At 34.9% G+C, this 23,053-nt stretch overlaps 1 protein-coding gene and 1 pseudogene across 5 annotated transcripts in view; both read left to right on the forward strand.

Moving 5' to 3' along the window:
* The window catches only part of OSBPL8 (oxysterol binding protein like 8), a 216,193-nt gene that overhangs the window by 137,644 nt on the left and 55,496 nt on the right, over window positions 1–23,053 (forward strand). For 3 of the 4 annotated variants that reach the window (XM_030819936.1, XM_030819938.1, XM_030819937.1), the window contains 2 exons: window positions 13,918–13,988; window positions 21,776–21,853. In XM_030819936.1, coding sequence (XP_030675796.1) covers window positions 13,918–13,988; window positions 21,776–21,853 — 149 coding nt within the window. Of the gene's footprint in view, window positions 1–280; window positions 1,346–13,917; window positions 13,989–21,775; window positions 21,854–23,053 lie in introns of those variants that run through there. The other variant, XM_030819939.1, reaches the window with a different exon arrangement.
* On the forward strand, window positions 7,733–8,380 carry LOC100596265 (annotated as a pseudogene). Its single transcript, XR_001114170.2, has one exon. The product of XR_001114170.2 is annotated as a 60S ribosomal protein L12 pseudogene (transcript).

The following is a 23,053-nucleotide window of genomic DNA, read 5'->3' on the forward strand; positions in this document are numbered from 1 at the left end:
TAAATTTTAACCCCGTTGGTTATTGTCCAGATGAGTGGGTGTATTTTCAGATTGAAAGAAAGAATTATAACCAAAAAAATCAATCTACAGCATATATAGAGAGCAACTGACTAGAGTTTTTAAATCTGAATTAAGGTAGGGTAAGGTATATGGATTTTAGTATAATTGGGAGAGAATTCTTTGGAATTTTAAAGATTAGATATAAACAGATGGTATCATTATAAGGATAAGAAAGTACCTGTTAGATTTAATGACGTGGAGTCAATACTAGTCACTTAGTTTTAAACATTGTACATTTGTCACTGTGATAATAAAGTTGCTTTTTAAAAAAAATTTTTTTAAGCAGGAAAGACTCATTGATAGATTATGAACAGTTAAACTCTTCAAATTAAATTTTGAACAGTTTAAATGTAATTAAGAGGAACAGTAGCAGCTCATACTTGCTTCAAGGAACATGTTAGAGCATACAGCATTATGGTGTCGTTTTAATCTCCTCTGTTGATTGGTTTGCGCTAACACTGTCTTAATGACTCATATATCCCTGCTGGAGGCAAAACTTAAATGTTTATTCTCTGCTTTAACTGTTGGAATCCATCAATGTTGTGCTTGAAACAGTATCTTTCCTTATGAATTTTTAATCATGGCTGAGGCAAGCTGTAGATTAGATATAAATCTAGAAGCTTCAGGGAAGATAAAAAGCATTATGTTTATATCCATCTTTGAAGTAAGTAAAAGCTGGGAAGGAAGGAGTCGCAAGAGGTGGGAAGTGTGGCCGGATACTACAAAAACATAATGGATATGATAAACGGATTGCATTTCTGAGAAGAGAAAATGACTTTATTACTTCATCTTGAATTGCTAAGTATTGATCTTGCTTTGTTTTCCTAAAGCAGCGATTCAGTGCTGCTTTGGTGGTTTGATAAAAAGGTAAAACATTAGTAGAATAGCCTTCCGTGTTTGTCATTTCTTTTTTTTAAAAAACCAGCAGCATGGTTTAATGCTTTTTCTGTCAGGCTTTGTTTATCTGTTTATTGCTGATTTGACAGTCTTTGGTCCTTCTCCTTTGCTGTTAAATGTGTGTGTTCTTTGTTTGTGCTGGTGGGTTTTGCTACAGTTGGATGTGAGAGAAAAGCCTGTCTTTGCCATATTGGTCTAATTAGCCTCTGGGTGAGCATATACATTAAATAGACCTTCTGAGCTATGAAAGAAGAGAGCTCACAACAACGTAGATTTTCTTCATGTACTGGGGTTTCGCCTGTTTTATTTCCTCCACGGATTGATGGCCGAAAGCTTGTTCGGAATGCTTCATTTGGAGGATACAATGAACTTTCTCCTTCATTGCCAGGTTTGTGTGTTTAAGCTTGCATTCCTAATTTCTTGCAGACTTTTAATTAAAATAAACCAGGCATTTTAACATTTTAAAGCTGCTTTCATTTAAACAAAACAATTCTGTAGTGAAAGCTTAGGTTTCAGTAACTGCTGCTAAACAGCTTGGCTTTTCCATATTTTCTCTTAGAGTCTCTTCAGTTAAAACTTCAGAAGTAATGATTCAGTAAAGTAGGAATCTTGAGTGCTTATGGCATAAATTTTTGCTTTAATTATAGAAATATTATGACCCTTTGATAAAATTAAAGCCCTTCTAGACTTGAGATAAACACAAAATTATATAAATAAACACGTTGCTCTGAGGGTTTACCAAATGAAACCCAGGTATTAATATCGATATTTGTTCATTTTTTGCAGAATGGTAACTATATTAAAGTTGATGTTTAATGTAAGCCTTAATCTTACCACTTTATTATCTTAATCTTTTTATCTTAAACTCTTAAATTTATCTTAAATTCTGACTAAAGTGAAGCTTTCTACTCATAGTTTTTGAAATACCTTAGTTTCTTCTTGTTGTTAGATGTATTTGTGTGTGATTAATTTTTATCATGAAAATTTATGATATTTTTAGTGTTATATTTGTTAAATTAGGCATTTGACAGCTATGATTTAGGCATTAAACAATTGGTCAATGAGATGTAGACATAAATTGATCTTTTATTGTTTGAAATTGTAGCAAATATTTGAATATGTTTAAATAATTTTTCCTTTCAGATTTTTAAACACTATATAATTATATCTACTCTTTTAAGGTTATATTTTTTAAAATGAAAGTATTATTTAATAATGATAGCAAAGAAATATTGACTGAAACTGGTACTTGCATTTATATATTTTTTCTGACACTTAGATTTTGTTGCATTAAATTCCCTATTTTCACAATAACCTTTCTTCTTGGCTTTCTGAATATTCATGTTGATAAGTGGTATATGTGTTCTTTTGAGATAGTGAAATGCCTCATAGAAAGTGTTCACCTGGGCAATTAAATAAATTATAAATTGACTGATTTCGTTCTTTTCTAACAGTGTTTCACAAAAGAATTGGAAACCATAGTCCTGAACTCTCCCTAAGTAGCATAAGCTTTAAATAGCACTCATAATCCATATTAAGTCTTCTTAGTGTAGCATAGTTACTCTCATGCGTCTTTCTTATGTTTTAAATGGTGTAAATTTTAGTCGGTTGTCATTCAGAAGTGGCTGTGCAAATACAAAATACTGAGATTTTTTAATGTTAAATATTTTTTATTTTAAAATGAGTTTCATTTCTGTATTTGTTTCTCTTTGTTTGCATTTTTTAAGCCAACAAGCTTGCTAGTATATATTGTTTGCTGACCTTCATGCCGCAAGTCCACTTAGCTTTACAGAATAATCATGTGACCTTGATGAACAATAGGAAACTTCGTTTTTAAGTTTGGTACTTATTTAATTAGGCAGTTCAAGGCAAAATTGTCAGTTTATCTTATCAAAGAAATATTAAAAGCCATCTTGGATGGATTTGTTTTTATAGGAAAGTAAATGGTTTGCTTTGTTTTCTAATTCTTGAAATAGAGAAAATCATATTCATAGGAACGATTCCATCATCTCCTTAATACAACCAGCTGTGATAAAAAGCTCTATAAAATATCTGCTTTTATCAACTAAGAAGTAGAATGGAATTAAGTACTTCAAAGAAGTGGCTTTTTGTTGTGACTTAAAGTAAAAGTAAAAAGTACATATAATATCTCCTGATATACTTCATTGTTGTATTGAAAAAATTATTTTAGAGCATTTGCTTTTATCTGACAAAATTAGAGAAAGAAAGATTTGTTCTTCATTAGTGATATTTAAAGATAACTTTTTCTTACTGCTTTGAGCATAACCCTTTTTTAATTTTAATTTTCCTGAAAAAAAATATTTTTTTCTTTTAGCCACTTCTGCCTTAATAAATATGTCAGCATAACGTTTTTCTTTATAATTAGCTATAACATGGATGTGACACCCCTACCCCTGTACCCATAGTGATGCCATGATGCAATGTGTTTGTTTTATTTAGTTCATATCTGATTATCTATCTCTTGATCGCAGCTGTTACTTCTAGGTATGCTCGTTTTACTAATCTCTAGAACGGTACCTACAAATTGGAGTAAATAAACTTTGAACAAAGAAAGCATCTATAGACAGCTATAGATTGTACATTTTAGTACATAGTTGTTTTGTATATTTTGACTTCTCAGATTTTTTTCTTGGCTCTTGGCTGTATTCAATATAGTTAATGTAGCAATTCTGTATTTGTTTTGTAGATACTTATAAAACCTTTATTTGTAGATTTGTTTATGTAATTTCATTTTAATAAGACTGAAGCAACATAAAATTTGCTGTATTATATCACAGTATTAATGAACCAGGTATATCAAAAAGATAATGCCTTATCAGTGATGATAGTACTTGCATTTTGTGGACAAATTAGAGGTTATGGGCAGAATGCTAGTTTATTCAGGAATAATATTCCATTGCATTAGCAGGAGAAAGTAAACCTATGTACTTAAACTAGAGATCGTCTAATGTAAAATTTACTGTAGATGGGAAACTGAAGTCCCTGGAATTCAGGGAACTTACCATGGTTATATAATTACTTGATGGAAGAGTTATTATATTCACTGGAATTATTGTGGGTCTGTGACTACTTCCAAAATGAAAAGATTAGAAGAAAGATATGACAGACTTTTTTCAACCAGGTTTGAATGTCATTAGTTTTTGTTTTGGGGTTGAGCTTTAGGAAATTCTTTTTTATTTGCTTTGATGGCTAAAAGCATTTCTGAAATGCATTACTGTGTTTTTTTCTTTTCATATGAAGAGAATATTATAGCACTCTCTTGCTTCAGTCTTAAGTACTTTATCACTTTCAAGCCTTTCCCCATTAGAGAAACTGAACCATTGGAAGTTAAGTATCGTGCCCAGTGTCATACAGCTAGTAAATGGTGGCGCCAGGGTTGACAGATAGTCTGACCTCATAGCTTATTCTCAGGTATCCCTCTGCCTTCATTATAAGCAGTTATTTTACTGTATTATAATTTTTATTTGAATACCTGGCTTCTCTCTAGACAATAGCCTTTTTAAAAGAAAGGAATGATAGGGAACAATGTCTTTTCATGTTTTTATCCCTAAATGCAATGTGTTATGTAACAGGTAGGTACACTATAAGTATTTATATTTTATGTGTGTGTGTATATATATATATATATATATATATATATATATATATATATAAAATATATATAGAGAGAGTTCTTGTTTTTGTTTTGAGATGGAGTCTCGCTCTGTCTCCCAGGCTGGAGTGCAGTGGTGCGATCTCGGCGCACTGCAGCCTCCGCCTCCCGGGTTCAAGGGATTCACCTGCTTTCACCTCCCAACTAGCCAAGACTACAGGCATGTATCACCACGCCCAGCTAATTTTTGTATTTTTAGTAGAGACAGGGTTTCACCATGTTAGCCAGGCTGGTCTCAAATTCCTGGCCTCAAGTGATCTGCCTACCTCGGCCTCCCAAAGTTCTGGGATTATAGGCATGAGCCATCATGCCCAGCCTAATATTTATATTTATAAGAGGTGAATCCATTATTATTTCTTAATTGATTGAAAGGATTGCCATCTGTCAATCTAAGTAGTCATCATTCTGAATATCTGCTTTTTTGTTTGTTTTTGTTTTGAGATGGAGTCTCACTCTGTCGCCCAGGCTGGAGCACAGAGGCACCATCTTGGCTCGCAGCAACCTCCGCCTCCTGGGTTCAAGTGATCCTCTCACTTCAGCCTCCCAAGTAGCTGGGATTACAGGTGTGTGCTACCACACCCGGCTAATTTTTGTATTTTTAGTAGAGACGGGGTTTCACCATGTTGGCCAGGCTGGTCTCGAACTCCTGACTTCGAGTGATCTGCCCGCTTCAGCCTCCCGAAGCACTGAGATTACAGGCATGAGCCACCTCGCCTGACCTGAATATGTGCTATTGTTATAGGTTCTATAACCTCAGAAAATGTGGAAGTCAGCCTGGATGTATGTTGCAGAGTGAAAATGGAGCAAGACTACCTGGTTTCTAATCCTCACTTAGCTACTTAATGACCATTTGGAAGGAATTTGTCTCCAATAAAGTACCCCAGAGATACTCTTATTACTTTATGTAAGTTAAACAAGAGACAGAATATTTTGGAGAAAGGCTATTAAGAAAGTAGTGAAAATCAGCCTGGCACAGTGGCTCACACCTGTAATCCCAGCACTTTGGGAGGCCGAGGTGGGCAGATCACCCGAGGTTGAGAGTTCGAGACCAACCTGACCAACATGGAGAAATCCCATCTTTACTAAAAATAAAAAATGAGCCAAACGTGGTGGTGTGCGCCTGTAATCCCAGCTGCTTGAGAGGCTAACTGCTTGAACCCGGGAGATGGAGGTTGTGGTGAGCTGAGATTGTGCCATTGCACTCCAGCCTGGGCTCAAAAAAAAAAAAAGTAGTGAAAATCATACAATTTTCTGGAGACAGGGTTTTTCATTCCAGGTCTCTAATTATTATTACAAATAATTTTTTCAAAGTCAGCAATTAGTACACAAGTCAAAGATGGCCAGATATATAAGAAAATATGACATGAATGAGAAGTAACTGAAACAACAGACAGTAGAAAGAGGCCGGTAAGGCTTCTTGGATATTAGAGTGATCAGATACAAACTAATGTTTTTAAAGCTCTGTTTATGGTTTTTAAAAACATAAATGCAAACTTTCAAAATGGAATTATTTAAAATAGCCTGTAGATTTGTGAAGTATTAGGATATAAATTTTAGAAATGAAATTAAACATAACCAAAATTTAAAACTCAGTGTACATACTAGTAGCAGATTGGACATACAGATGAAGATAGAATTCGTGAAGAGGAAGGTAAGTCAGAAGAATTATTCAGGATACAGCAGGGAGGGAAAAGATGAAAAATAAAGAAATTGAGACATGCAGAATAAAAGGAAAAAAGCTGTCTTTTTTTGGTCATAAATAAAAGAAATAGAGAAAATAGGATAAAAACAGTCTTTAAGTATAATGGCTATAATTGAACTGATCAAAGATACTAACCACAAATTCTCAAGAAAACAAATTAAAAGGAAACTTAAACCTAAACACATCATAGTGAAACTACAGACCATCAAAGACAGAGGGTGAAAACACCCAGATTTCCTTCACAAGAATAACAGCAATTAAACTCACACCTGTTTGACTTCTTCACTGAAACAGTAGAAGCTACAGGTGTACTTCAGGCAAAAGGAGAGTGATTTCAGATGGAAAGTCTGAAGTTGTAAGGATAAACAAATAGCAAGGGCTATATGGGCAAATTTAATGCACACTGATTCTAAAGCCAATACAAATAATGTCTTTTGGAGTTAAGAAGAGAGAGAGGTTTGCAATATATGACAGTTATTGTATATAAGCTGGAAGGGAGGTAAATAAGTTCTTCCAAGGCCTTTGAATTTCCCAGAAGGAGGGTAAATTAATAATTAATTTTAAACTTTGAAAAGTTAAGTATACATATTTTAATTTCTGAGTGTAACCACTAAACACAGTGATTAATTTATGTTTTTTAATCTTGACTAGTTTATAATAAATAGAAGACAAGATAGTGGAGGACAATAGAGTATGGGAGGAACTAATAGAAAGTCCAAAATAAGATAAATATAAATCTAGATAAGTCAGCAATTATATTGAGTACTAATGATCTAAAGATTAGTATTAAAAAAAATCCAGTACCGTGCTGTTACAAGTGACATATCTATATATAAAAGAATAAAGAAAAGTTGGGGTAGGGAAGGACTAGGGATAAAAAGCACTGCAAACACTACTGAAAAGAAAGTTGCTGTATCTTTTGATACCAGACAGAATAAATTTTGAGGCAAAAAGCATAAGTACATTATATGCCCTCAAAATATAGAAGGAAATTTTATAGTAAACAACATGGAAACTAGATAAATCTGTACTTATATTCTTCTCTTTGTAATTGAGAGAGGAAAGGACAAAAATCAGTAAATACATATCAAAATAGAACTTCTCTACTAAGAAATTTGTGTTAATGGACAAATGTAGAACTTTATACTCAACAACTGTAGAATATACCTTCTTATCTAATACATATGGTATATTTATAAAAATTGCTCATATGCTGTGCCATAAAGTTTCAACAAATTTTAAATTATTAAAAGTATTCAGAACATATTATCTGACCTTATTTTTTATGTTAGAAATCTATAACAAGAAGTTCAATAAAAATTCTGTTATGTTTAAAATTCAGAAATACATTTCTAAATGCCTCGTGGATCAAAGAAGAAATCAAAATAGGAATTGAAAAAATAACTGACTTGGCTCTCGGTTTTCGGCTCGGAGGAGGCCAAGGTGCAACTTTCTTCGGTCGTCCCGAATCCGGGTTCATCCGACACCAGCGGCCTCCATCATGCCGCCGAAGTTCGACCTCAACGAGATCAAAGTCGTATACCTGAGGTGCACCGGAGGTGAAGTCGGTGCCACTTCTGCCCTGGCCCCCAAGATCGGCCCCCTGGGTCTGTCTCCAAAAAAGGTTGGTGATGACATTGCCAAGGCAACAGGTGACTGGAAGGGCCTGAGGATTACAGTGAAACTGACCATTCAGAACAGACAGGCCCAGATTGAGGTGGTGCCTTCTGCCTCTGCCCTGATCATCAAAGCCCTCAAGGAACCACCAAGAGACAGAAAGAAACAGAAAAACATTAAACACAGTGGGAATATTACTTTTGATGAGATCGTCAACATTGCTCGACAGATGCGGCACCAATCCTTAGCCAGAGAACTCTCTGGAACCATTAAAGAGATCTTGGGGACTGCCCAGTCTGTGGGCTATAATGTTGATGGCCGCCACCCTCATGACATCATAGATGACATCAACAGTGGTGCTGTGGAATGCCCAGCCAGTTAAGCACAAAGGAAAATATTTAAATAAAGGATCGTTTGACAACTGGTGGAAAGAAAAAAAAAAAAAAAGAAAAAATAACTGACTTGAACAATTATGAAAGCATTACATATCGAAATTTGTGGAATATAGCTTTAAAATAGTGATTAAGGGGAAATGTTTAACCTTAAGTGCATATTTTAGAAACAGAAGGGAGAATAAAAATTAATAAGCTAAGTATCTTTCTTAAGTTCAAAAAAAAAGAGCAAAATCTCCAAAAAGAAAAAAAGACTATAATAAAGGTAAGACTAAGAATTAATGCAACAGAAAATACACATACTAGAGAGTTTCAATAAAGCCTAAAATTCTTGGAAAAAGACTAATAGACAAACCTGTGGTACGATTGATGATGAAAAACAGTGTCACTGCAAATCAGTAGACAAAAGGTGATTTTTTAAAACTGTAACTCTGATACAATTAGCCAGTATCAAAAATAAAGAGATACAACTGTAGTTGGAGCCATGTATTAAACATGTAAGAGAATATTGTGAACTTTTGTATGCTGATGTACTCAAAAGTTCAAATGAAATAAATTCTTAGTAAATATAGTTTACTAAAATTGTTTTTAAAAGAAACGGAATATCTGAATAGTCCTAATAACAATTAAGAAATTAAATCAGAGGCTGGGCGTGGTGGCTCATGTCAGTAATCCCAGGACTTTGGGAGGCCAAGGCAGGTGGATCACTTGAGGTCAGGAGTTCGAGACCAGCCTGGCCAACATGGTGAAACCCCGTCTTTACTAAAAATACAAAAAATTAGCCAGGCATGGTGGCATGCACCTGTAATCCCAGCTACTCAGGAGGCTGAGGCAGGAGAATCGCTTGAACCCGGGAGGCAGAGGTTGCAGTGAGCCGAGATTGTGCCACTGCACTCCAGCAGCCTGGGTGACAGAGTGAGACTCCATCTCAAAAAAAAAGCGGGGGGGAAGAAAAAAAAGAAAAACAGAAATTAAACTAGAAAACTCCAGATTCAAGTAGATACCAAGTTCTGCCAACCATTAAATGAAAGAGTAAGTCCAGTCTTGCACAACTGCTTTCAGAGGATGGAAGTGGAGAGTGGGAAGAACACTAGTATTAGTATAACTTTGACATGAAATTCAACTGAAAGAGATTGTCCTATAATTTTTCCAATCAGTAATGAATATGGATTCCAACACTCCTTAATGGTAGTAGCAATATCTTTTTATAAATAGGACAATGCGTTATGACTAAGTTGGATGAAAATCTAAGAAAGCAGGATTGACTTAACATTAGAAATAAATGTGGTTCACTACACTAACAGATTAAAAGCAGAAAAAATAATATGATTATCTTAATAGATGTGGGAAAAGTTTTGATGAAATCCAAATTTCATTTTGTTAACTCTTAGAAAACTAGAAGGAGTGAACTTCCTTAAATATCTGTATCAGTACCTGTTCCAGCTGGACATGGTGGCTCATACCTGTAATTCCAGCACTTTGGGAGGTTGAGGTGGGAGGATTGCTTGAGCCCAGGATTTGAAGACCAGCCTGGGCAACATGGTGAGACCTCATCTCTACAAAAAAAAAAAAAAAAAAAAAATCAGGCCTAGTGACATGTGTCTCTTGTCTCAGCTACTCAGGAGGCTGAGGTTGAAGGATTGCCTGTTACGGGAGGTCGAGGCTGCATTGAGCTGAGATCACACCACTGCACTCCAGCCTAGGCAACGGAGCAAGACCCTGTCTCAAAAAAAAAAAAAAACAAAGAAAACAAAACAAAGCAAAAAACAGAAAAATAAACCCTGTTCCTTAAATATATATATTAATATATGTACCAATATCTATATCCAAATATGTATAAAAATATATCAAAAATCTACATTAAACATTATACTTAATGGTTAAATATTGACAGTTTTGAGATTAGAAACAAGCAAGAATGCCTGCATTCACCATTTCTAGGCAATATTGTACTTTAAGTGCTAGATGAATAGAACAGATAGGGTGCACAGAAACAGACCTACGCGTATGTGAACATTTGACACATATGGATAAAAGAAGTTCTTTTCAATAAACAGTGGCAGCTCAGTTGGTGTCTAAATGCAAAGAAAGTGAAATTGTGCCCGTGTATCACACTGTACTCAAATGTCAATTCCAGGTGGATTGTAGATGTAGATGCAAAAAGTAAAACTACATTATTGGAAAATACTTTTATGACTGCAGATTTAGGGAAGAATTTCTTAAGACCCAAAAGTATTAACCTTTAAAGAAAGAGATTGCTAAATTTAACTACATGAAAATTAAAAGCTCTTCACCAAAAGTTTTGAAACCATATAGCCTATAAAAAGCCACAGAATAAGGAGCTGTTGGCAACAAATACATTTGGCAAAGGACTAGTATCTAGACTATATCAAGAATTCTTATATAATAAGAAAAGATAGACGATTTTTTTTTTAATGTACAAAACATCTGAAGACGTTCTTCACAAAGAGGAAATTAGCCAATTAACACGAGAAAATTCTCAACACTATTAGTAATCAGGGACACACAAACCAAAACTTCACTGACAAACTACTGTGCATCCACCAGACTGCCAAAAATATTAAAAGTTTTTCAATACTGAAGTTACTACGGTTATGGAGAAAAGAGAACTTTTGCATAGTTTGGTATAAAGTTTAAGTTACACATGCTCTGTGACCCAGGATTCCTCCTTCTAGATTTAAACCTTAGAGAAACTTAGAGGTGTTTACCATGATACATTTCCAGGAATATTCATAGCACTATTGTTCATCAGGGGAATATTAGGAAGAATCCAAGTGTCTGATAATGGTGGAATGGATAAATAGTGGTATAGTCATGCAGTAGGATTCTAATCAGCAGTGAAAACGAATGAAGTACCTGCTGTGACACGCTAGTAAATAATTATTGCACAAGTCAAATTACTTGTGAGGAGAAAAGGTGTATTATGATTAAGAATTGCACTGAGGAGGAATCTTATGAAATGTTAGCAATTCTCTATTTCTTGATTTGGGTGGTTGTTAAGTAAGTATTCTCTCTGTTATACATTTATGTTTTAGGCATTTTTCTGAAGATGTGCTGTATTTCACATTTTCTAAAACCTTTAGAAGTAAAAATGGAGTTCTTTCTATTAAATGTTTGATTAATTTATGAAATATTTCAGAGAATATACAAGGATTAGACCCTTTTCAGGAACTCACAGTCAACATGAGCATAAAGATAATTGGACTATACTGCAGTAAATATTGTAGTACAAGTATGTGTGAAGTGCTGTTTGTGTCATAGAAAGGAACAGCTAACTATGCCTGCAAAGTCAAAACAAGGCCTCCCTGAAGGGGAGGCCTTGCGTCTTGAGAGGCACCATGGCATTGTAGACACAGCATGAGTTTTAAATGTAGACCTAAGTTTAAATCAGCTCTGATACTCACTTGTTGATGTTGGTCAACATAATTTCTGTGAGCTTTAGTTTTTTCAACTGTAAAATATGGTTAATTTTTTTGTGTGTGTGGCATTGTTTTAAAGATTAGAAAAAAATGAAACCTGTAGCATAGTGTGTTACACTCAGGTTCTCACAAATAGGTATTGGTTGCTTTATTATTGCTTTTATTAATATTATTGTGTTAATTAGTATAAATATCATTATTGCTGATAAATGAATCAGAATTAGCCAGATACAGAACAAGTTAAAGGGATATAGACAAGGTGGGATAGGATGTCAAAGCAAGAGAAATGCAATAAAATGGAAGAATAGGGAAAGGGTGTATTTTAAAATTATTTTTATTGAGATATAACTTACATGTAATTAAGTGTGCAGCTTTTGAATTTTTAGTTATGTATAGACACGTGTAATCACTTCCCATAGCAGAAGGATCTCACACCCCTCTGAGTCAGTATTTCCTCCAAAAGGTAAACTACTGTTCCAACCTCTAACGCCATAGATTAAGTTTGTAAATAGAATCATATGGTATGTACTTTTTTTTAATGGGGAGAGTTGGCTTCTCTCACTCAATATTTGTTGTTCTTTTTTGTTGCTGTCTAATTTTCCATTGTGTGACCATACTATAATGTATTCATTAATTTTACTCTTAATAGCCATTTGAAGTGGTTTCAGATTTTGGCTATTATGAATAAAGCTTCTATGAACATTCTTGTGCCTCTCTTTTGATGGATGTACACACTCATTTCTGTTGGGTATGTCTAGGATTAGAATTCCTCTGTGTTAGAATGTGTGTACATTTAACTTTAATAGATACAGTCAAGTAGTTTTTCGAAGTTGTCATGCCACTTTGTGTTCTCACCAGTAGTGAACAGTTTCAGTTGCTCCATGTTTTCACCTGCACCTGGATGGTGTTAGTCCTTTTAGTTTTAACCATTCTAATAGGGATGTAGGTTTCTGTCTCATTGTAGGAGTGGGGAGGATAGTTGGAAGAGACCACTACCCGAAATCACTAACTAGTTTCATTTAAAATTCCATGTTGCATTTATGAAAGTTTCATTTTTTTTTACATTTTATTTTTAGTATTGAGATTGAGTGATCTTTTTTCTTACCACAGAGGGAAAAAAGATCCCTTTTTTATATCATATAAAATTTTCAGTAAAATATCTGGATTAAGAAAATGGAATTTTTTAGCTGTTACATTAATAAACCAAATACAGAATCAATGGTATTATCCTTGATGTGCTAGAAGTGATTTTAAAATACTTTAGGTACTGGTACTACTTGACTTTTTAAAAAATGCTGCTTTATGAATGATTATACATATTTTTTAATGTAGGCTTTTATTGGACTCTGAACAAATAATTATAGGGAAGAGTTAATAGTACCTGTCCTCAAAAGTAGAAAAACCTCATTAAAATTAAAATGTGTACTGCTCCTTTTATACCTGCCACACAAGTCTCAATATAATTGTACAATTATAATAGTAATTTGTTAATTGGTTTAGGCATAGTGCTATATTAAAGTGTTATATGATTGCAGGAGTATATGCATGTTTGTCCCACTGCACTCTTGTATTTTAGATTCATCCTTTTAGAATAAGAATAGAAAATGATGATAATAAAGGTGAACATTAATTGAATGTATGCTATGTGCAAAAACACTATGCTAAGTGCTTTGTATGTATCTTCATCTAATTCTCACCATACTCACATTATAAGATTTTTAAAAAGTCAGTCCAGATTTATTTCCCCAGTCTTTCATCAGCTCGTCTGAAATTGTTTTCCATTTTGACCAGAGGTATGAAAAGTATGTTGGGTTGGTTCCGTGAGTTAGAATTCGTTGCTGGAAACCAGCTCACTAGAATAAAAGCTCTATGAGCACTGAATTTATGCAAAATTCTGCAGGAGCAAAGAAAATAGATATTTCACGATGCTGGTGGGTTCAGGGAAATACTTCATTGTTTCTAAGCCTTAATTCTAAGGATTATACTAGATATGACCCTTTAGAGATCTTTAATAGTTTAAAGCTGTATGTACAGGCTTCCTGCACTGATTTATATCAAATATAGCCTATATTTGAAAATGAACGACTTATTATACATGTTCAAAAGTAGTAATACTGATATACTATTTTTTTTAAGGTTTTGAAAGAGGGAAGGAAGATATTTCTCAGAATAAAGATGAATCTTCACTTTCTATGTCAAAGAGCAAGGTAAGCATATATAAGCAAATACATGATTATGACATTTCCATAATATTTGAGATGAAGGAACTAACACTGAAATCCTATGAAGCTTTTACGTGATATTTTTATGTTGATACATCTAAACCATGTAGTGTGTATTAAAAGAGTGAAGTTCCATTGGGGCTAATTAAGTATTGTTGGTTACTCAGAAATACAGCTGATTGGTAACCAGTTTTCCTGCCAGAGTAATACTGTTTCTGGTATCTCTGCTATAGCAGCACTTCTCAAACTTGAGTCTGAGGATTGCATTCAGATATATTCTCAGAGTTTATGGCTTTAAAAAAAAATTCTTAAGTGTTTTGAGTTCATTCAGGTGACAATCAAAATACATATATTTTACCAGTTAAAAGCCAGATCTTTGCAGTAGTAATTGCCTACTATTGAAAGACATTTTCTTAGAATAAGACATAGTTTATGAATCAGTATTTCTGAAACTGGGATACTGAGACACATTCTTAGGCCTGTTAAGCATTTTTTTTCTTTAAGAAAATTCAGATTTGAGAAACACCATGTGATGCAGTAACCAGTTTCCCTATGGGTTTATAGTTCACTAGATTTTCTATAATTTGTGAAGGGATTCAACTTCTGGCTGTTTTTTCTGGTAAGATATAGTAGCAGGGGAGCTTTTATGTTTATGGAATCAAACTTCAATGACTGTAAGATAACTGTTTCTAAAGACTGAATTCTCTGTTATTCTCAGCAGTTGGGCTTGCTCTTACAACCCACATTTTTTGCTCCTGTTCTTGAGAGTGGTTGAGAGGATTGCACAGTACGTTTTTATGTATGATTTTACACAAATATTATTCCCACTTTTCATGTATAGATTACACAAAAGTTCATCTGTCGTATTAGTGTAAAGTACTTAGGCTAGAAGTTTAAAGGTACTTTGTATTTATATAACATATATGAGAAATGCCTGGATCACCAATGGGAGAAAATATTTCTTTCTCCATTGCAAGGCTCATGGCTGAAATCCCCATAACAAAAGAAAGATGAACAAGAGAAAAGCATACACATTTATTTAATATAAGTTCTGTGTGACACAGGAGCTTTCAGAAATGAAGACCCAAAAGAACAGGGAAATCTGTGTATTTTTATGCTTTGGTTTGATGAAGAGCAGACAGTCACAGAAGTATGATTGGACAAAGGTTGGGGAGTATTATATGATGCTAATACACTGAGGGGAATTTAACAAGGCCTATTTGTTCAGCTGCTTCTTGGTATCTCTGTGTGTTTGGATTCTTCTAAGGATAGGTAGAGCACCTGCTTCAGGGGAAGGTCAGAGAATTATATTGTGGCCTGCTTCAGAGCAGAAAGGCAGAAGGTCAGAGAGTGACCTTTCTGCTTTTCAAGTTTTCTCAGTTTCCTTCAGCTTAAAAGAGTCAGTATGCCCCTATATTTTGGGGGTAGTGAGTTTTGAGCCCTGTCAATCATTTTACATGATCTGTATTATTAAAGAAAGTAGGAAATAATTTATCTTAGGTCTGCCACAGCTAGAAATACAATGAGATTTAGAGTTTTTTTTTTTTTTTAAATAGACCTATTTTCAAGCAATTAATACCAGAATTGGTGAATACATGGTATAATGGTATTCCTACTCAAAAGCCTAAACACCTGAACACAAAGACCTACATACCACAGCTACCTATTTGCCATTTATATGTACCCTTTAAGGGGGGAGGCCTGAAAAGGAACTTTGCATACCTTAGATGAAGCTGTGTGCCTTAATGGGGCAGGGGGGAACCCACAAGCTTTAGAACTATGCTTTGGGTACAGTAGCATCTAGTCATACGTGGATCTTTAAATTAATTAAAATTAAATAAAATTAGAAATCCAGCTCCTCAGTTATACTAGCCACACCTCAAATGCTCGGTAACCACATATGGCTAGTGACTGCCACACTGGACAGCTCAGATATAGGACGTCTGTCATTTAGAACAGTCTACTGGACAGCACTGCTTTAAAGTGAAGAGTCAATTTGAATCTTGACTCTCCTATTACCTATAAGTTTTTAGCTGCTAGTTACAATGATATTAATAGCTACTTTTTTTGTTTTTTTGAGACGGACTCTTGCTCTGTCACCCAGGCTGGAGTGCAGTGGTGTGATCTCGGCTCACTGCAAGCTCCGCCTTCTAGGTTCACACCATTCTCCTGCCTCAGCCTCCCGAGTAGCTGGGACTACAGGCGCCCGCCCCCACAGCTGGCTAATTTTTTTGTATTTTTAGTAGTGACGGGGTTTCACTGTGTTAGCCAGGATGGTCTCGATCTCTTGACCTTGTGATCCGCCTGCCTCGGCCTCCCAGAGTGCTGGGATTACAGGCGTGAGCCACCGTGCCTGGCCATTAATAGATACTTTTTTTTTTTTTTTTAAGAGATGAGGGCCTCACTATATTGCCCAAACTGGATTCGAACCCCTGGGCTCAATCAGTCCTCCCACCTCAGCCTCCCAAGTAGCTGGGACTGCAAGCACATTGCCGTCATGCCCAACGTAATAACTACTTTTTGTTGAGAGTTTACTTGGGCCATTTTAACATTCATAACAATACTAGAAGACAGGTATTATTGGCTCCATTTTATGAACGAACAAACTGAGGCTCAGACAAATTAATTCCCCAAGACTCAAAATAGTAAGTCTTAAAACTAGAATTCACAGTGGCTCCAGTTTTCTTTTTTGTTCAAGGGAGGTAAGATGCTTACCTCCCAGATTGTGGTGCAGAAAGTACCTGACAAAGTAGCTGGTTAACAGTAGATAGTTAAGAATTTATTTTCTTATGAATAAAGCATTAGAGTGAATGAATGGGATTCTTAACATAACTATTTGGTATATAAGTAAAATTATGCTCATCATATTATTTTCCAAGAGCTGAAACTTACTGATTTTCTCATAATTTAGATTTAATCTTAGTTTATTCTGTTAGCTTAAGATGTCTATAGTTGCTACATTGTCTTTAAATATTTTAACATTCAGCTGGGTGCAGTGTTTCATGCCCATAATCCCAGCACTTGGGGAGGCTGAGATGGGAAGATTGCTTAAGCTCAGGAGTTTAAGACCACCCTGGACATGACAAGACCCTGTCTCTACAAAAAATACAAAAATTAGCTGGGTGTGGTGGCACATGCCTGTGATCCCAGCTACCTGGGGGGGCTAAGGCAGGAGATGCTTGAGCCCAGGAGGTTGACGCTGCAAGTGAGCCGTGTTTGCACCACTGCACTCTGGCCTGAGAGACAAAGTGAGACCTTGTCTCAAATATATAAATTTGTGTATATATATGAGCATGCAACCAACTCTCTTGTTTTTCAGAACAGTCATAAAATTTATACATTTATCATTAAACCTCATACTTGTGGAATTCTGAAGATTTTTATTCTTATCTGAGTAATTTTGGAAAACAAGATTTATTATTCCTTTCATGATTGAGTTGTGTAACTGAGAACATCAAACAATTTTAACTTTTCCCAACTTGATGCAAAAAATATGAATACTCTCATTTTGGTCACAGGATTTTAGGTTAAATGTTATTCCTTAAAATTCATAATTGAGCCTGATTAACACAATGAATTACACCTGCCTCATCCCCAAGACATTATTTAAAAATAAAGGAGCTCGGCACAGTGGCTTATGCCTGTAATCCCGGCATTTTGGGAGGCTGAGGTGGGAGGATTGCGTGAGCCCAGGAGTTCGAGACCAGCCTGGGCAACCAGGCGAGACCTTGACTCCACAAATCAAAAAATTAGCCAGACGTGGTGGCATGTTCCTGTGGTCCCAGCTACTTGGGAAGCTAAGGTGGGAGGATCACTTGAGCCCAGGAGTTGGAGGCTGCAGTGAGCTATGATCACACCACTGCACTCCAGACTGGGTGACAGAGTGAGACCTGTCTCAAAAAATAAAATAAGGCAGGTCCTCTTTCTCATGCACCTTTTCCTAGGCTTTTTCATTGTATGAATGAGTGAATTGGAAATGTCGGTTAATCAGATTATCCCAAAGTAGCATTTTAAAATGAATTTTTAATTATCCATCTCAATAAAAGGAATTACAACATAACTAATGTGTCTAGTGGGATAAAAGGAATTCTGTTAAAAGGATAAGGAGTTTTTGAGCTCACATCTCTTTAAGTTGATTTTTCAACCATTTAACTATTTGCCTTGTAGGTTTGCTAAATCATCTATTACTTGCTTTAAAATATACATTTACCTGGTTAGTTAACAAACCTTTCTAAACCAAAATGTCTGATGTGATCACAGTAACTTATCATTATCCTTGTTGTTCCTTGTATCTGTAGCATTTTGTAATTTTCAAAGCAAATTGCAAAGTATTTTCATAAATAAATGCCCTATTATTTAAATCTCTAAAGGTCAGATTTTTGATAGCACCCGCAATCTGAGTTATAGTCATAAACCTGAAACAATATATTACCAAGTATTAAGTTAAACACTTTAAGTATCATTTAACCCTCAAAGCAACCCTATAAATTAGTAGTAGTATCTTCATTTTACAGATGAAGAAACTAAGACTGACAGATTAAATTAACTTCTCCAAGTCACAGAGCCTATAAGGGGACAGCAGTTAAAGGGGAAAAGAAAGAAGAAAAAGAGAAGGAAAGAAGTAAAAATATAAAACATGCTAAGCATTCTAATGCCATTTAACAAAGAGGCAAGCAGTAATATACATTAAACCTGCCTATCTTGATGGTCATCATTAGGAGAGTGGTCAATAAAATTTATGAAGGAAGGGAAACTCAGTTTAGTAAAATATCCCCAACAAAAAAATCATTTACATTTTTGGCATTTGAAAGGTGTTTTGATTCAGAAAACCGAGGTAGTAATTTAGAAAAGACTGTGGAACTTGATCATTCCTTTTTGTATTGCAGAACTAGACTGCACGTTATGGCAGAGATTCCTTGAGATATGTGAGTTAAAGATTCCTTGAGGTCAGTTTACCAAGCTCATGTGACACACTTCTGGCCTGCTGGTCCCCTATGTACAGTAATCTTTTAGGAATAACCATGCTAGAGCTTATCATATAGAATTGTTAGGGAAACAAATTTGATTTTTTTTAAGACAAGGTCTCACTTTATCATCTAGGCTGGAGTGCAGTGGTGCAATCACTACTCACTGCAGCTTCAAACTCCTAGGCTTGGGTGATTCTCCTGCCTCAACCTCCTGAATAGCTGGGACTGCAGGGACACGCCACTATGCCCAGCTAATTTTTATATTTTTCATAGAGATGGTGTCTCACCGTGTTGCCCAGGCTGGTTTTGAACTCCTGGGTTCAAGCAGTCCTCCTGCCTTAGCCTCCCGAAGGGCTGAGATTACCAGCATGAGTCACCACGCCTGGCCACAGGTTTCTCCTTGTTCATAAAGATAGATCTTGACTTTAAGATACCATATGAACAGTTTTAAAAGATAAGAAATTAATATAGTGAGATAACTAAGAACATGAAGCTGGGAATTAGACTAGGGTACAAATCCCCAGCTCATCCACTTTGTAGCTTTGTGATTTTGGAAAGATACATAATCTGTTAGTTTTAGTGTCCTCATTAGTAAAAGAGGGATACAACTACTATCTCCTAAGTTTGCTTTGAGTATATAAATATTTAATATATACAGTTGATCCTTGAACAGCATGAAAGTTAAGGGCACTGACCCTGCTCTCCCCTGTGCATACAAAAATCTGCATATAACTTTTGACTCCCTAAAAACTTAACTACTATAATTGTGTACTGTTGACCAGAAGCCTTACTGATAACATAGTCAATTAACACATATTTTGTGTATGTATTGTATACTGTATTCTTAGAATAAAGTAAGCTAGAGGAAAGAATATGTTATTTAAAAAATCATAAGAGAAAATATATTTACTATTTATTAAGTGCAAGTGGATCATCAGAAAGGTCTGTCTTTGTTATCTTCACATTGAGTAGACTGACAAGGAAGAGTTAGTCTTGCTGTCTCAGGTAGCAGAGGCAGAAGAGGCGGAGGAGGTGGTAGGGGAAGCAAGAAAGGCAGGTACACTCTGTAACTTCTGTAGAAAAACAATCTGCCTATAAATGGACCCACGCAGTTCAAACCTGTGTTGTTCAAGAGTTAACTGTACTTGGTAAATAGTAAACAACCATGAATGTTCATTAACTTTTAAGCTAATACTATTAGTATTTTTTATTTAATAGTTTCTAAAAAGTACACTACTATAAACATTGTCCTATTAAGTTGTGGGAAGTAGAATCTCCTAATAATTTTAAGCCATCATATTCCTCTGACAATAGCCATGGCATTTTGTGTTCCCAGGGCCAAGGAGAAGACCGAAACCTGTTTGGCTTGAGGAATGTTATGAAATTGTTTTGGTATCACAATATATGCCATCATCATTGGAGTAATTAATGTGATGTTTCAACTCCAGTTCTTAAAGGAGTAACTTTCCCAAAAGTTTAACTAGATTGATTTCTACATTGAGTATTGTTTGCATTTCCCTTCTGGTTCAGCCAGTTAATACCATCACCTTAATAGCCCATCTTTCATACCAAGTAGCAGAAGTGTTTTTAGGAGAGATGAGAGAAATGAGCTGCAAGTACCTATTTTATTTTCATTTTATTAATTCATTAGATATTTACTAAGTTATTTCTTTTCTTCGGGTGATACACACTGGGTATCATTGACAAATAAATGTGTTATCTGTTCTTATTAATCTCAAAATTGAGGGAGTTGTATACAAAGGTGTGTATCCTCGATGATATCTAGTGATAGTATGCACATCTGGCCGCTCAACATTTGAAAGCCACCATTTGGATCAAGTTCTGTATACTTTCTTGGCACTGCTTAGGAGTACTGCTAAGAACTTTAGTGCCTTCTCCTATGTCTAACAATAGTTAAAAATAAAACTTCTGGACATTGAAGGAGTATGTTTAATTTTGTTTTTCCAAAATAAGTAGAGCTTTTAACTTTTGTGCTTTTCTACTCTGGTAAACCTATGTGGTCTCTTTAAACAAGCATTGCATTAGGAAACCTGAGTTCTGATCTCCGCACTGTTAATGATTGTTAGTTTGGAAAATCAACCTTCCTGAGCCTCCCTTTCATGATTTGTAAAATGGAGATAAAACAATCTGTTGTGCCTCTTTTTCAAGATTCTTGTGAAGATTAAATAAAAATGTGAAGTATAAACAAAATCTGGAAAGAAATTTAAGACATGAATAATTTAGTGAGGAAATCCTACTCACTCGATAGGTAGGAAGTAGTAGATCCTAGAAATATTGGTGTTTACACACTGTACAGATTAGATAGAATGGCTTAATACTAGTTTCTAAAGGTGTTTATATTTCTTCCTATTGAAGGAGGAGTAGAAGTGGGGCAATATGTGCATCAGCTTGTTAGAATTTGTGTCTTTTTGTTTGTTTGTTTTTAGAATATTTCAACTGTTAAAGGATAACATTGCTTTGGCTACTTTTGTCCTAAGAATAACTAAATAATTAAATATGTTCTTAGAAATACTCTTAAAAAAACAGGATGTAAAATGTACAGATGATCTTATTTAACTTCACATTGTAGGTTTGTATACTGATTAGTTTTAACTTTTTATATTTATGGATTTAACATGGATTCATTTTTAAAGACAGGGAAAAATTCTATTTGAAAATTGACATTTGCTTAAATCATAGCAATAAATGGGAAAAATGTCACATAGTTTTAACATTAATTTTTATGTGACGTGTAGAAAACCTGAAGGATTTAATTATTTCTCTTCTGTTTCTGTATGATTTCAGTCTGAATCTAAACTTTATAATGGCTCAGAGAAGGACAGTTCAACTTCAAGCAAACTCACAAAAAAAGAATCTCTTAAGGTTAGTTTCCAGTTATTTCTGAAAGGTAATTTACATTGTGCTTTGCATGTGTGTTTGGAAGTAGACTAATAAGATAAATACATATATGTGTTCCTAAAGAAAGAAAAAACATCCAGTGGTACAGACAGGCAGGCATACATAGAAAATGTTAATATTTGTATGGTACACTGTGGTCAACTGATATGACTGATTGATGACTGTCACAGAACAGACTGCTTCAGGCCTCAAATGGCAACTGCAGAGGCTGAGGACTTATTATCTCTACACAGCTGTATCCAAACTAGGTATATCATCACTATGTTGTGGAATTCCTAATGGGAACTCTGGCACCCATTGAAATTAGAGATTGCTAACTCCTGGGTCATGGCCTGAACTTGACCTGCATAATGTTTTAAAATTTTGACCCAACAGTTGATTAAAAGTCCAGATTTCCAATTTCTCTGAGAAATATGTAGCACTGGGCTTACCTTCCTGAGTGGCCATAGAATCTGGAGCTTAAGAAACACATGCTTTTCAACTGGCTCTGGTTCCTGACTAGTCTATTTTACCATTTGTGTTCCATGCCTGGTCCTATATATATTTGTATTTGCATCCCATATTAAGTCAGATAGATTAATAAAGACCAAAATCTAAAGTTTTGGGGGTATAGAATTATTAAAATTGTATTATGTCTAGTCTGTTTATCATTAAATGCAACTTTTCTGGTGGAAGATTTTGTTAGTTTTTAAAAATGTAGTCACTAATAGGTTATCATCACTCTTCTCCCATCCAAATTATAACAGAGCAACAATAAGACCTCATTAGTCCACTGCTGATTCCCCAAATTATCAGAATTAACTCATGAAAGTGAAACTTTGATATTTTGGATAACTTAATTTTATAGTTATGGTTTCTTAATTATTTATAACTTACGTATTAGTATTGGGAAAGAGAGCAAAACTTCCGGTTGCAAACAGTTGTGGCATTCTTTGTTATCTGAAAAAATTGGTAACAGAGAAGGTTTCTGTCAGTAAGAGAATATATTAATAAATATTATAGAAGCAGTATGGGCCAGTGGTTAAAAGAATAGCTTTGGGAGCTAATCTGCCCCTGTTTGAATCCTGACTCTACAATTTATTAAATATGTGATTCTGAGCAGGTTACTGTCTCTGCCTCAGTTTTCTTGTCCGTAAAATAAGGAAAATAATACTTCTACTTCAC

The sequence above is a fragment of the Nomascus leucogenys genome, chromosome 10 (genome assembly GCF_006542625.1).
Source record: "Nomascus leucogenys isolate Asia chromosome 10, Asia_NLE_v1, whole genome shotgun sequence".
NCBI classification, from domain to species: domain Eukaryota; kingdom Metazoa; phylum Chordata; class Mammalia; order Primates; family Hylobatidae; genus Nomascus; species Nomascus leucogenys.